This window comes from Dermochelys coriacea, chromosome 7 (genome assembly GCF_009764565.3).
Source record: "Dermochelys coriacea isolate rDerCor1 chromosome 7, rDerCor1.pri.v4, whole genome shotgun sequence".
In the NCBI taxonomy this organism is placed as follows: Eukaryota; Metazoa; Chordata; order Testudines; family Dermochelyidae; genus Dermochelys; species Dermochelys coriacea.
Genome location: NC_050074.1, coordinates 73,520,572 through 73,534,924, shown reverse-complemented (window position 1 = coordinate 73,534,924; position 14,353 = coordinate 73,520,572). Strand labels below are relative to the sequence as shown.

General features: G+C 40.6%; 1 protein-coding gene across 2 annotated transcripts in view; it reads right to left on the bottom strand.

Moving 5' to 3' along the window:
- The window catches only part of WAPL (WAPL cohesin release factor), a 128,270-nt gene that overhangs the window by 111,209 nt on the left and 2,708 nt on the right, over positions 1–14,353 (bottom strand). For both annotated transcript variants that reach the window (XM_038408495.2, XM_043519476.1), the window contains exon 2: positions 12,758–13,278. In XM_038408495.2, coding sequence (XP_038264423.1) covers positions 12,758–13,256 — 499 coding nt within the window. In that variant the 5' untranslated portion in view covers positions 13,257–13,278. The remainder of the gene's footprint in view (positions 1–12,757; positions 13,279–14,353) is intronic.

Below are 14,353 nucleotides of genomic sequence, written 5' to 3'. Positions count from 1 at the left end.
TACTGGTCTGTTACTGTAAGGCACAGCTAATGGAACTATTTTTTTTCCTAGAAGCACTGTTTAACTGTTTTGAAAACAAAGCCATAACTTCTAACACAAGTACGTAGAGAGAAAATTAGAAAGGCCAAGGCACAAAACAAGATTAAACTAGCTAGAGATATAAAAGGTGTAACAAAACATTCTACAAATACATTAGAAGCAAGAGGAATACCAAGGACAGGGTAGGCCCATTATTCAATGGGGGCAGGCGAAGAAAACAGAAAATGTGGAAATGGCAGCAGTGCTAAATGACTTCTGTTTCAGGTTTTCACCAGAAAGGTTAGTAGCAATTGGAAGTCTAAGATACTGAATGCCAGTGAGGTAGGATCAGAAAAGAAAATACAGAAAGAACAAGTTAAAAATTACTTAGACAAGTTAGAGGTCTTCAGTACCAGGACCTGATGAAACATCCTAGAATCCTCAAAGAGCTGACTGAGGAGATATCTGAACCATTAGTGATTATCTTCAAAAAGTCAAAGAAGCATGGAGAGATTCCAGGGGTCTGGAAAAGGGCAAACAGAGTGTCCATCTATAAAAAGGGAAATAAGGACAACCTGGGGAATTACAGACAACACATCTTAACTTCAGTAGATAGGTAATGGAGCAAATAATTAAGCAATCAATTTGTAAACAGCTAAAAGATAAGGTGAGAAATAATTGTAGGCATGGATTTATCAAGAAATCACGTCAAATCAATCTAATAGCTTTCTTTGACAGGGTAACAAGCCTTGTGGGGGGGCAGCTCACGATGCAGGAAGAGGCGGGCAATGTGGTGCCTTAAGTAAGGCTTTTGATACTGTCTCGCATGACCTTCTCATAAACAAGCTTGGGAAATGCAACCTAGATGGACCTACCATAAGCTGGGTACATAACTGGTTGGAACACCATTCCCAGAGAGTAATCATCGGTGGTTCACTGGAGGGGCATATTGAATGGGTCCCGCAAGGATCAGTTCTGAGTCCATTTCTGTTCAATATCTTCATCAATGATTTTGATAATGGCATAGAGTGTACAGTTAAGAAGTTTGAAGATGGGGGAGGGATTGCAAGTGCTTTGGAGGATAGGATTAAAATTCAAAATGATCTGGACAAATCTAAAAAGAGATATACTGGAAATGAAAAAAGGTTCAGAAAAGGGCAACAAAAATTACTAGGGGTATAGATCAGCTTCTGTATGAGGAGAAATTAATAAGATTGGGACTTTTCACCTTGGAAAAGAGACTACTGGGGGGAAGATATGATAGTCATGATTTTATAGACCTGTTATGGAGAAAGTAAATAAGGAAGTGTTATTTACTCTTCCTCATAACACAAGAACTAGGGGTCACCAAATAAAATTAATAAGCAGCAGGTTTAAAAACAAACAAAAGTATTTCTTTTCACACAACGCACAGTCAACCTATGGAACTCTTTGCCAGAGGATATTGTAAAGGCCATAACAGGCTTCAAAAAAGAACAAGATAAATTCATGGAGGATAGGTCCAATCAATAGCTATTAGCCAAGATGGGTAGGGATGGTGTCCCTAGTGTCAGTTTGCCAGAAGCTGGGAATGGGCAACAAGGGATTGGATCACTTAATCATCACCTGCTCTGTTCATTCCCTCTGGGGCACCTGGCATTGGCCACTGTTGGAAGACAGGATACCGGGCTAGATGGACCTCTGGTCTGACCCAGTATGGTCATTCTTATGTGACCAACTGTAGAAATGGTCTCAAGTAAATAGGATGACATTCAGTAAGGATAAATGCAAAGTACTCCAATAAGAAAAACAATCAATCAGTTGCACACATATAAAATAGGAAAAAGCTTCCCAGGAAGGGGTAGTGCAGAAAGGGATCTGGGGTCAGAGTGGATCACAAGCTAAATATGAGTCAACAGTGTAACACTATCACAAATAAAAAGGCAAACATCATTCTGGGTTGTATTAGCAAGTGTGTTGTAAGCAAGACACGAGAAGCAATTCTTCCACTCCACTCCACTCTGATAAGGCCTCAACTAGAGTGCTATGTCCAGTTCCGGGCGCAACATTTCAGGGAAGATGTGGATGAATTGGAGAGAGTCCAAAGAAGAGCAATAAAAATGGTTAAAGGTCTAGAAAATATGACCTCTGAGGGAAGATAGGAAAAATGGGGTTTGTTTAGTCTGGAGAAGAGAAGACAGAGGGGACATGATAGTAGTTTTCCAGTACATAAAAGGTTGTTACAAGGAGGAAGGAGAAAAATTGTTCTCCTTAACCTCGGAGGATAAGACAAAAAGCAATGGGCTTAAATTGCAACAATGGCAGTTTGGACATTAGAAAAAATTTCATGTCAGGGTGGTTAAGCACTGGAATAAATTGCCTAGGAAGGTTGTGGAATCTCCATCATTGGAGATTTAACAGCAGGTTAGACAAACACCTCTCAGGGATGGTCTAGATAATACTTCTCATGCATGGCAGGAGTGCAAGTGATTGGACTAGATGACCTCTCGAGGTCCCTTCTAGTTCTACAATTTTATGATTCTTAAACATAAAAGCAGCTAGGAAGCGGTCAAATATTTGGCTTTCCAAAACTTAAAATGAACGGTCTTACAATATGGGTTTTGAAAAAGGAAGAGAGTCTCAATACCAGAAGAAAAAGAAAAAAGCTTAGATGAGCTCTGAACAGGGGAGTAACAGCAACTCACTAAAGAATCTTTTCTGCAACATTTAGCATACATTAATTTAAGCTACTAAACAAAGCAACCATATTTGATAAAGGAGTTTCCATGGTATGTTGTACAGAACAAATAATGGCCAAAGTTATGCCAATTTATTAAAAAGTAAACACATTAACCTAACAAATGTAACACTAAATTTTAAGAACAGGTGTTTAAAATTGAGTATTGCCATTACCCTATTCTCAGAACCCTTTGGAAAAAAAACCCTACAAAGGGAATGATCATAGAAGCATCAGAGTGAAATTGAGCACTAGTCAGTTTCATTTTATAGTAGCCTGAACTTGGGCTGTTAGTGGAGAAGGAAAGAGGGAAAAACGGACAAAAAGAGGTAAGCAAACACAAAACAAATGGAGGAGGGGATTTTAAAAAATCCCAGACGGGAATGTGGATTCTACTACAAATCTAACTACTTAGTTCTAACTAAAATGGTACACTGGGAACAGCTCCCAGAGCACCAAAATCCTTTGAGGCTAGCTCTGATGAATTTCTTGCTCCAGAATACCTTGCTCCACCCCCAACCCACCAGGGAACTTTCCTCATGCTTTGTACCAGCCAGTGCATAGCTGCAGTTCCCTTCTTTAACTATGGCAGCTGTAGCAGTCATCAAAACAGCCAATCCCATCCCACCCACATCTCTCAGATTTCTGCTTCTGTTTTTCCTTCCCCATACTCCCAGCTGTGGTTCTTACATTTTAAAACTTTAGTTCCTGAAATTTTTAGGGTTAACTGCTATGTAACATAGTTAGTGGCCAAGAGCACACTTAAAACAAAGACTGCTCCCACCTTCAAGAGTCAGAAGAAATCTTAAAACCCCATAAAGAATGTGGATTAATGGAAATGGCATAATAGGAAAATGTAGGCCCTCCAGGTATTCAGCCTTCCCAACCGTGATATCTATTACAATATGCAATAGTCTCCTAAATTAAATGGCTTTCACCTCTACATTTCACATTTAAAAGAAAAGTTAGACAAAGCATTAGATGACATAACAGATCTAATTACCTACTTCTATGAACCCATATGCCCATGCCACAATTAAAAAACAAAAATAGAGCACTGAAGATATGAAGCAATTTGAAACTAAGAATCTAATGAAGCTTATATTGCTAAGGGAGTTATGAAACAATACTGAGTTTCATCTGCTGAGTTTAAACAAACACCAAATATAGGCACTCCCCAACCCACACCATCAGAATGCAGAAGGCAGTGCCCTGGTAATTGCATGCATTATCAGGAGAACCAGTAGGAAAAGAACTGACTTTCAACTGCCTCCTCTTTAGAGCTACCCACTTCCTGTGAAGTATTCACCACTGAAATTAACTCAAACATTCTTTTTGAGCTAAAGGTGTATTCAGAGCAAAAGCACTAGGTGCAAAAACAGTTAAGCACAGCTGTGCCATTTTATTTATGTTCATAGGCAGGGTCGTCCCTAGGCATACGCAGCTGCATAGGGCACCATGAAATTTGGGGCACCAAATTGCCCCAAATTTCATGGTGCCCTAGGCAGCTGAGTGCTGCATACACAGCAGCACCAGCCCTATCCCTTGGCCAGCCCCCCTGCAGGTTGCACCTATTGCAAGGGGCAGGGCTGTCCCCAGGGGTTGTGGACAACTCTTACCTTTCCCCCCTGCTCCGTCCCCAGTCCACCCCAAGTGACCCCACACTCACCAGCAGCAGCGGGAAGTGGAGCAACCAGGCCCCGGCCCGCTCTACTCCGCCAGGTCCCAGCTGCTGATGAGTGTGGGAAAGTTGGGGAAAGGACGCCCCCCTGCATTCACCAGCGGCAGGAAGCGGAGCGGCGCAGCCCCAGCCCACTCCGCTTCCCTTGCCCTGGCCCCAGCCATGTCGCTCAGGTTGGGGAAAGGACCGCCCCCTGCTCTCACCAGCGGAGGGAAGTGGAGCATCACAGCTGGGCACTGGTGGAGTAGAACAGGCTGGGCTGCTCCGCTTCCTGCCACTGCCAGCGAGCGTGTGGGGGGGGGGGTCCCTTCCCCCAAGCCGCCTCTCCTGAGCGACACAGCTGGGGCCATGGTGAGGGAAGTGCAGTGGGCTGCTCCCGGCCCCCTGCTAATCCCGAGCCACTCTGGGCCTGTGAGCCCCCCAAAAGCGCCCCCCCACAATTCCTGCCTCCCAGACCTTGGTGGGGGGAGGGGAAGGTCTGAGGCCCCACAAAGTCCCTCCCTCCCTCTCCCCTGCAGCAGGGCTGCATAGGGCCCCCAAATGGCTTGGGATGGCCAAGGCCAAGGGTGGGCAACTACAGCCTGCCGGCCAGATCCAGCCTGCCAGCCATTTTAAGCTGGCCCTCAAGCTCCCACTAGGGAGCAGGGTTTGGGGCTTGCCCTGCTCTGGCACTCCAGCCGGGTAGCAGAGTCGGGGGCCGCGCCATGCAGCTCCCAGAAGCACCCACAAGGCCACGCTCCAAGTCCTACACTGTCCAATGGCCCCCTCTGGCACTCCAATCGGAGCTGCAGGGGCGGTGTCTGCGGACAGGGCAGCATTCAGAGCCGCCTGACTGTGACTCCACATAGGAGAAGGGACATGCTGCTGCTTCCAGGAGCTGCTTGAGGTAAGTGCCGCCAGGAGCCTTGCCCCAAGCCCTAACCTCCTGCACAGCCCTGATCCCCCTCCCACCCAAACCAGAGCACCCTCTTACACTCCAAACCCCTTCTCCCCAGAGCCCACATCCCCCACTCCACACCCCACTCCCCCACCCTAACCCGGAGCTCCCTCCCACACCCTAAACTCCTCACTTCTGGCCCCACCCTGGAGCCCACACCCCCAACCTCTCCAGCACCCCAACCCCAATTTTGTGAGCATTCATGGCCAATTTCTATTCCCAGATGTGGCCCTCAGGCCAAAAAGTTTGCCCACCCCTGGCATAGGCAGTGCAGAGGAGGCAGCAATGAACTACTAGGCAGGACTGCATGAGCCCTCTGTGATAAGTGAGGACATTAAAAATAAACTGCCCAGAAATTTAAGATTTCTTAGCAACTTGCTCCTTGTTGAATATCCCAGATAGAATATCTGCTGGACTACAAGTGATTACAGGCCACTAAGAAAATATTTTCTTATACAACCAAGAATGGAAATATTTACAGAACTGGAACCCATTACAGAGCACCTAATAATGAAAGCAATTTATGGAAAATGAGAAAAAAAAATCACATTTCAAGAATACTGTACGTTCATGCATCCATCCATCCCTCTATACTCATACTAACTCAATCAAAAGACAATGCCTGGACAACAACTTTAATTTCAACAACTCCAGGAGCTACAATAGTTAAATGCTGCAAGGTAAGTAGAGGAGGTATATACTACTACATTTCTGTAGATTCTGAAAACACTACTACTTTTTTCATCTTATTTTTCTATTTTTATAATCTGGAAGATTTTAAACCCATTAGCTTTGAAGTAGACCAGATAGACCTAGTCTAGGCCTAAATTCTATTAAAATAGTTCTTCACTTGAAATATTTTCAAAACTGACATTAAAAATAAAAAAACCCCACACATTTGACTCTCTCTAAATTAACATAAAAATCTCTTCAGTATTAATTCTATTACACACTACAGAGACAAATGTAAGGTAGGACAATGTCTCTAGAACTTTATCACATTTTAAGAGATTCATCTCTTGATCAGCTTGCACAAATATATTTTTAAGTGCATCTTACCCAGGTTACAACTACAGAAAAGTAATTTAACAGAACTTAAAATGGAAGCTGGCTGGCCACAACATTTTGCAAAGGACATACTCAACAACTCTTAATGGAATCCCTTAAGAAATGGACCTGTCATATGCTGAGTTATCAAAATAGCAAGATTTCATTACAGAAGTAGGTAACTAAAAGAAAAGGACACGCATCACACACTGCTCCAAAAAAGGCTTTATAAACTGATTTACTTACTCTCTCATCCAGGGCAACTGCACCTGTACTCATCCTCTATGGTTCAGCAATGGCATCCCTTCTAGGTTTCCAGCTACCCAAATCTCTCTCCATTCTGAGTGGGGTATTTTTAGTCTGAACAGTTCCCTACCTTCAGTGTTATTCTCAAAAGCAGGCCTGTTTTGTTTCTCTCCTTAGACATGGTACACAGTGTAACTGCCCCGTTATGAGTTACCACATAGTTCTCTCTCAGCAAGCATATTTTATTCTTAAAGTAAAAGCAATACAGAAAAAAATATCTTTAAAATAATAAAAGAATCTACATGCACGCTAGCAAGCTTACCCAGAGATCACCCCAACTATAAAATGGCACTCTGGCACAAGCAGACCTCCAACCCCCATCCACACATTTTCGTGTGGTTTCAACTCATCACACCCTTTGCTCCGAACAAGGACAAGCATCAGTAAGAGTCGCTCATTTATCCAGTTTGGCTCTTTACCTTTTATGGTTTCTTCGATGTGTCTCTGCTCAAAGTGCAGCTTCAAAAAGGATTGACTTGAGCTGGGTCATTTGTATTTCCTAGGAAATCTATTTCACACTTATTGTCCCAAAAAGTGTTCCTAATATCTGCAACAGATTGCATTTATCCTGCCTTCCTCTTAGATTACGTCTACACTGCTCACCTTACAGCGGCACAGCTATGCTGCTACAGCCGTGCCTCTGTAAGGTACGCAGTATAGCCCCTCTTTGTCAGCAGAGAGCTCTCTCTCCTGCCTACAAAATAAAACCACCACCATCAATGAGGAGTGGAAGCTTTGTCAGCAGAAGAGTGTGTCCTGCCGACAAAGCTCTGTCCAGACTAGCGCTTTTCCTCTGTAAAACTTTTGTCTATCAGGGGTGTGTTTTTTTCCACACCCCCGATTGACGAAAGTTTTACCGATGCAAGCACAGGGTGAATATAGCCTTAAAGAAGTTGGGACAATCCCACAATATCATACAAACATTTTCATTTTCAATACAATGAATTTCCTCAATACTTAAAATTAAACCTTACTGAATCAAGTTTAATTCCGTAAGTAGGGTCTACAATTTCACGGCCATGAAAAATGTATCATGGACTTTGAAATAAACCCTTCCCCAGGATATCTGATGTCCCCTTGTTGTTAGGAGCGCCCCAGCCAAGGGGGCTCCTACCTCTGGCTGGGCAAGGACAGGTCTCGTCCATCCCCTGCACAGCTGCACTGGAGTGGGGACTAGACCCACCTCTGGGTGCCTCCCTCTGCTGCAGTACGCTCTAGGACTGGGTGGCAGCCCCAGAGGTTCCTGCATCTGGCGGAGGCTTGTGGATGTGGATCCAACCTCCCCTTGTTCCTACAAGCAAAGTGGGCTCCTAGCTCTGGCTTAGCTGGGGAATGTCAGGACTTGTCCATCTCCCGCACAGCTGCTCTTTTGGGAGAGGCGGGGGGGAATAAGGTTGGAGATCAGACCCTCCACGAACTTTCTGCGGCTGGCAGGATACTCTGAAGGCAGCACAGAAGTGAGAGTGGCAATCCCATGACCCTCTGTGATAAATGAAGGAGGGGTAGTTCCCTTTTATGGACACCCAGCCAGCCAGTTAGCTAAGAAGTCCTCTTAGTGGCTGATCTCTTCTTGCTTTACCTGTAAAGGGTTAACAAAGTTCCCCAAGTAAAGGAAAAGGAATGGGCACCTGACCAAAAGAGCCAATAGGAGGGCTAGAAATTTTAAAATGGGGGGGAAAAAAACTTCCCTTTTTCTCTGTGTGTTTTGGTTCTCCGGGACAGAGCGGAGACACAGAGCAGCAATGCTGTAAGCAGCTTTAAAACCAGGTAGGAAAAAAATCAAATCATACGTCAAACCAACTCCAAATGTGTAAGTAGAACAGAAATGTTTAAAAAGATGCAATTAGGGTTATTTCTATTTATTTCTTATAGCTAATGGACTCCTCTGTGCTAACCCCAGATGCTTTTGTTTTGCTTGTAAACTTTAAGCTGAACCTCAAGAGAGCTATCTTGATGCTTAATTTTTGTAATTGTTTCTTTTAAGACTTAGCAAAAAGCCTAAGTTCCAAATGTATTTCCTTTTTTTTTTTAAATAAATAAATTTTACTTTTTTTTTTATTTTATTAAGAACAGGATTGGATTTGTGTGTCCCTAAAAGGCTTGTGTACATACTGTTTAATTAGCTGGTGGCAACAACTAATTGCCTTTGTTTTCTTTCACAGCTCTTCCCCGGAGGGGGGTGAAAGGGTTTGAGGGTACCTCAAAGGAAGGAATTCCCAAGTGCTCCTTCCCGGGTTCAAGGGGTTTTTTTTTGCATTTGAGTGGTGGCAGCGTTTACCAAGCCAAAGTCAGAGAAAAGCTGTAACATTTGGAGTGTAATACAAGCCTGGAGGGCAAGTATTAATTTCTAAACTCAAAAGTGCCAGAGTGGGGATTCAGCCTTGACACCCCCCTACAAACAATGCCCCCCATCCCCTTTTGGGGTCACACCACCATGAAATTTCAGATTTAAACCTCTGAAAATTTACCAATTTTCAAATCCTACGGCCATGAAATTGACCGTAACGGACTAGTGAATTTGGTACAGTATTCCTTAAGGATAGGGCCATAATTCCTTAAAGTTTGTTCAAAATATTGTCATAGCTGTCACTCTTACCATAAAAGAATTTCTTCAGCCACTAGTGAAATGCAGTCACCACTGGTATGAAATGCAAAGTTACCAAACAACATCACACAACAATTTAAAGGTAGAAAGTAATACTTCGTTTGTTTCAAGCTCCAGGAATGTTTAAGAAAGGTATAAAATTTAGTTACCCAAATTGGAATTTACCCAATATACATATACTAAAAATATCAGCCCATCCTCTTGTGAAATGTGCGACACAATCTTCCATGATGACAAATGATCAGGATCTCATTTTTAATCTCATCTGAAAATCTACATGCAAGATGTAATATGTAAGCACATATTAATGAGCTTCATTTACAGCCTTTAATAAAAATGGTCATTCCAAGATTTTTGAAAACAGGCAACAAAAGATTTTGCAAGAATGCCAAATGTAAAAAGTTAATATTCTGCATAAATGTACATTTTATGTTCAATACCTATTTTGGATTTGTGCCCTAAAGAAAGTGGTGATTGTTATTCTATCATGTATGTCAGTAACCCAGATAAGTACTGCTCCATGGGATTTTATTTGATCCCAGTACAGGTTTACCTTTTGACTATCATTGAGCAGCCGTTTTTTTCTTAGCATAGATCAGTGTTTTATATCAGGTCACTTAAAAACTAAATCCCTATTTAGCTTCCTCCCCAGCCAATTTTCTCAAGCATAAGTATATTTTGATAAACTTATACCTATTACATAATAGCAACTTTTACCTACGAGTCTTCTGTTACAATCCCTCTATTATATTTCAGCATATTGAACTCTTAATGAACATTCCTCAAGCAGAATTAAGTCATCCCATCTTTACATCAATCCATCATAACAAGGGGATTTACCAAATTAGCTGCCCTCAAAAACTTTTTAACTTGAAGGTCACTGAAGTCATAACAAGTAAAATATGAGTTACATTGCAACTAATTTGCAAGCAGACAACTTTAAAGCAAGCAAAAGCTAGTGTGTTAGCTCAACCAAGTTACATATGTTTGAAGTGCTCTCAACATTCATTAAGAAAAAGAGTAACATATGAAGAAGCCATGTTAGCTATCTGTTTTAGATTAGACATTATAACATGGTTTCAAATGTGTTAGCCTGCGTTTTAGGTCATCTAGACTTAAGTTTAAGATACTCACACACGCTAACATTACACCTTTAAATCCTAGTCTAGCCAAACCTTAAAAAACATTAAGGATTTCCAATTGCACTAAACTCCTAACATGACTGAAACATTATTATTATTGTACATTAAGATAAGGTCTCAAGTGTGATCATAGGTTAGTCACCAGCAATAAAGCAAGTTTCTTTGCTTTAGTGTCCAAAAATGAATAAAATGAACTCTGGGTTTGAAAAGTAGCCTTACATTTCAAGATTTACTGAAGTCTCTAAAGTAGTTATATTTACACTGGCTGCCGGCACTCTCCCCTGCCCACTGGCTCAGTGCTCTGGTTGATGTTTTCATAGTGTGCTTTGCTTTGGATAAACCTCGATACAAACATAATGGCTACCCAACTATCTCAGTTTCATTTGCAATAACTGGCCAAAATAAACACTACCCCTGAAAAATCAAACTGCTTCTACTGTCTTGGTTTCCTCAAACTTGTTTAATACCCTCATGATAGGATATTGTGTGAAAGTGCATACTCTATTGACTTAGATTTCTAAAAATACAAATATCAGAGGGGGTAGCCGTGTTTGCCGCTTTTACAAATCCAGACTAAGAGTCTTGTGACACCTTATAGACTAACAGACGTATTGGAGCATAAGCTTTCGTGGGGGAATACCCACTTCGTTGGATGCAGAGTTGAAGGGGGTTAGCCCATTCACATAGTTAACAACTGGTGTGATTAGGCCTGCATTGTTTGTTGTAATTAAGTTAACAGCCAATAAAACATAAATTCAGAATTTTCACAGTTGTTTATCCACAGCTCATGTTTTCAACGTTAGGTTAACAAGTGGATTTTTTCCCCTACAGTATAAAACTCCTATTGTAAGACCAAACTTGAAATTATTTTAGTATTGTGTCATTGCAAATATAAATTAGATATAGTCTACTCAGTGAAAGTTTACTGCTTCTTGCCAAGCAGTTTTCTCCCTCAGCAAATAGTAGATATTTATCATCAGAAAACCCAATGAGACAATATTGAAATTCTTTTCAACTGTACTTTCATTTCTGGCATTCAAAGAAGTGATTTAGTTTCCAAATATTTTCAGTTTAATCAACAGCTATGTTTTTTTAAATTTATTTTCCATCTATCCATTAATACTACTGCCTTACTTGTAAACTCCTCAGCTACACTCATCTTAAGCCATTAAAGACCATTTTGGTCTACGGTACAGCAAACAGACTGGGGTCCACTTATTTTTCTGGTCAGTTAATTTTTTTGTTTGTTTTTTTAAAGAAACAGAAATTTAATGTGATATTCCAAGCAAAGACAACATAGCAAGGCATCATCTTGAAAGGGTTGATTCGGTATGGCCCACTACATTTTAAGAACCACCATTGTCCAAAACTTGAACAGGTAAAAAGAAAGTTGCAGTTTTAGTAGTTATGATATCAGTTATTTAAGTCAAAACTCTAAAGTAAAGGGAAATGAAATCAAAGATCATTTTAAAGACATTTTAAAAGTGAATATAGTGCTTATCCACAGGCTCCAAAGAATTAAGTGTATTCATTCATTAAAAGAGCATAGATGAGAACAGTACCCAATCCTCTACGCTACTTCAACCCTGAACTGAAAACAGCTAGAAGCCAGAGAAGGGAACTTTAATCTACATCCCTCTTTAATTATTTGATTTGCATTGACACGAATGTGCCAGTTATGAAGGTTTTTGTGATGTTTACATCTGTGCAGGAGGAAATTAAGTGCACTCACTCATTTTACACAAGTCAATAGCCAGGACAGATGTTAATCCTATCACTCACTACATGTCTGCACTGGATTTGAACCAGCTACATAAAAACAGACGATCACCAATCCCTTGAATTACTTGGTCTTCATAATATCACATATGCAAGAAACCATAGAACCACTAACTGTACTTGATGGTAGGGGATATGTGGAAGTATACATGCATAGTGAAGGAAGAATAAACCACAGAACTGCTTGCAACGTTAGTCTTTGTAGAGCAGTGATGAGCAACCTGCGGGCTGCAGGTTGCCCACCACTGTTGTAGAGAGTGGTAGCTGGTCCCTTAACCAAATTATTTCTGTAAAGACAGTCTTCTTTTTTCATTTACACTGGATAAATAAAATATAATATGCATCTTTGTATCCACAGTTAGTTTTTGCTCTCGATATGCAAGATTTGGTCCTAGGTTTGATTATAACATTTAACTCAACCTCAGGCAATGAAGCAATTTAAAAAAAAAGTTGTACACAGATTACTAAAAATCACAGTATGCTTAACTGTTTAAATAATACTTTTAGATGTTTAATCTAAATTTACCTGTTATGAGTTTAGTTCTGCCGCTTTTGCTTTCCCCATCCTCTATGTTTCTGTTTGTGCTCTCTTCTTTTAAACCATGAACAATATTGTCAAAAGATATGCTCTTGCTGGACACAAAGTTGTCTCCGCTGATTGGCTGATTAATTCTGCTATTAGCTTCAAGTAGAGAAATGAAGTCCTCAGACTGAGCAGCTTCAATGGGTTCCAGCTGAGAGCAGCTTTTAGCCTGCGACACATTCTTTGAAGACACTGGCAGAGATTCTTCATCACTATCAAATCCAAATGGATCTTCTGTTACCTCATCTTCAACTTTGGGTTTTTTAGGAATTTCTGAAATATCTGGTTTGACATTGGGCCTCTTCTGTCCTAATTTGGCCATAAATGTGGTTTCTCCCCATTTTGTGCTAAGGGTGGTCCGTTTGTTAGAAAAGACTTCATCAAACTTTGAGTTGCCATTTCCCCCTTTCCTGCTGTATGTCTTTCCAAATCTGGATGTCATTTTGACAACTGTTTCATATTCTCTGTGGGAAGAGAAAGGATTAGATAAACCAGTTTCTGTATATTGTTACTTTTTAGTGCAAGTGATTATTTTTCCACTCTTTATTAGAGCACGCTGAACACTTTAGTTAGTACTGTACACAGCATTGCCTGTTTATTTTTGACAGGCATAATTCACTTCATTTACACGTGTATTTTTTAAAGTCAATTCTGCAACAAGCATCATGACTATCAATTTAAAACAGTCACTTACTTCTCCGCATTTATTTAGCAGAAATTCATCACCCCTGAGTCTATAAAAACTTATCTGCTATGAATAAATATTTGGATTATTCTAGTCTCATGTCATAACTCCTATACAATACCTTTATTGCCAAGGTTTGAGGCCATTACTTTTATGAAAAATTAGAAAGGCTGAATGTATTTTGTCTAACTTTAGACCATTTTCATTCTGCATTTGTATGTGCAGTTCATGTTAAGTAGTTAGACTCTATAATCCAGTCTGTTTTTTAAAAAGTGGTTTTTTTGTAGTAAAAGAAAAGTGTTAAAATATTGCACAATTCTGTAGTTGCCCCAAATCTCAAGTCATTATAAAAAGTAAAAACAACTTCACTTTTATGCTCTTTTCACAAGGCTGAGGTAGGTTTAGTTAGTAATATTGCTGTGATGTATTTTGCCCCATCTGTGCATGCAAGGACAAATAGTGTTATTAACTGGAAAAAGACCACTGTCATAATACTCAAATGTATTAAGTCCAACTTGTAAATAAGCTTTTCCACAATTCATAGCCCAGAACAAAGTATATAGTTCTAGCTAAATCCATTTCTAATTCTTTTCAGCATACCCAGTGCAACCACAACCACAGCTCAGTCTTCAATAGAAAGTTTAATTGTGATCAGATGCTTAACACAATATTAACATTAACAAGGGGGAAGGAACACAAGCCAGAATATGGAAAAAACATTTTGAAGAATTTTCAGGTAAGTAAGATGTATTCAAGTGAGCATGGCCTGACAAAATTCACCCTAGGGTACTTATGCAACTAGCTGAAGCAATCTCAGAACCATTAGTGATTATCTTTGACAACTCATGGAGGTC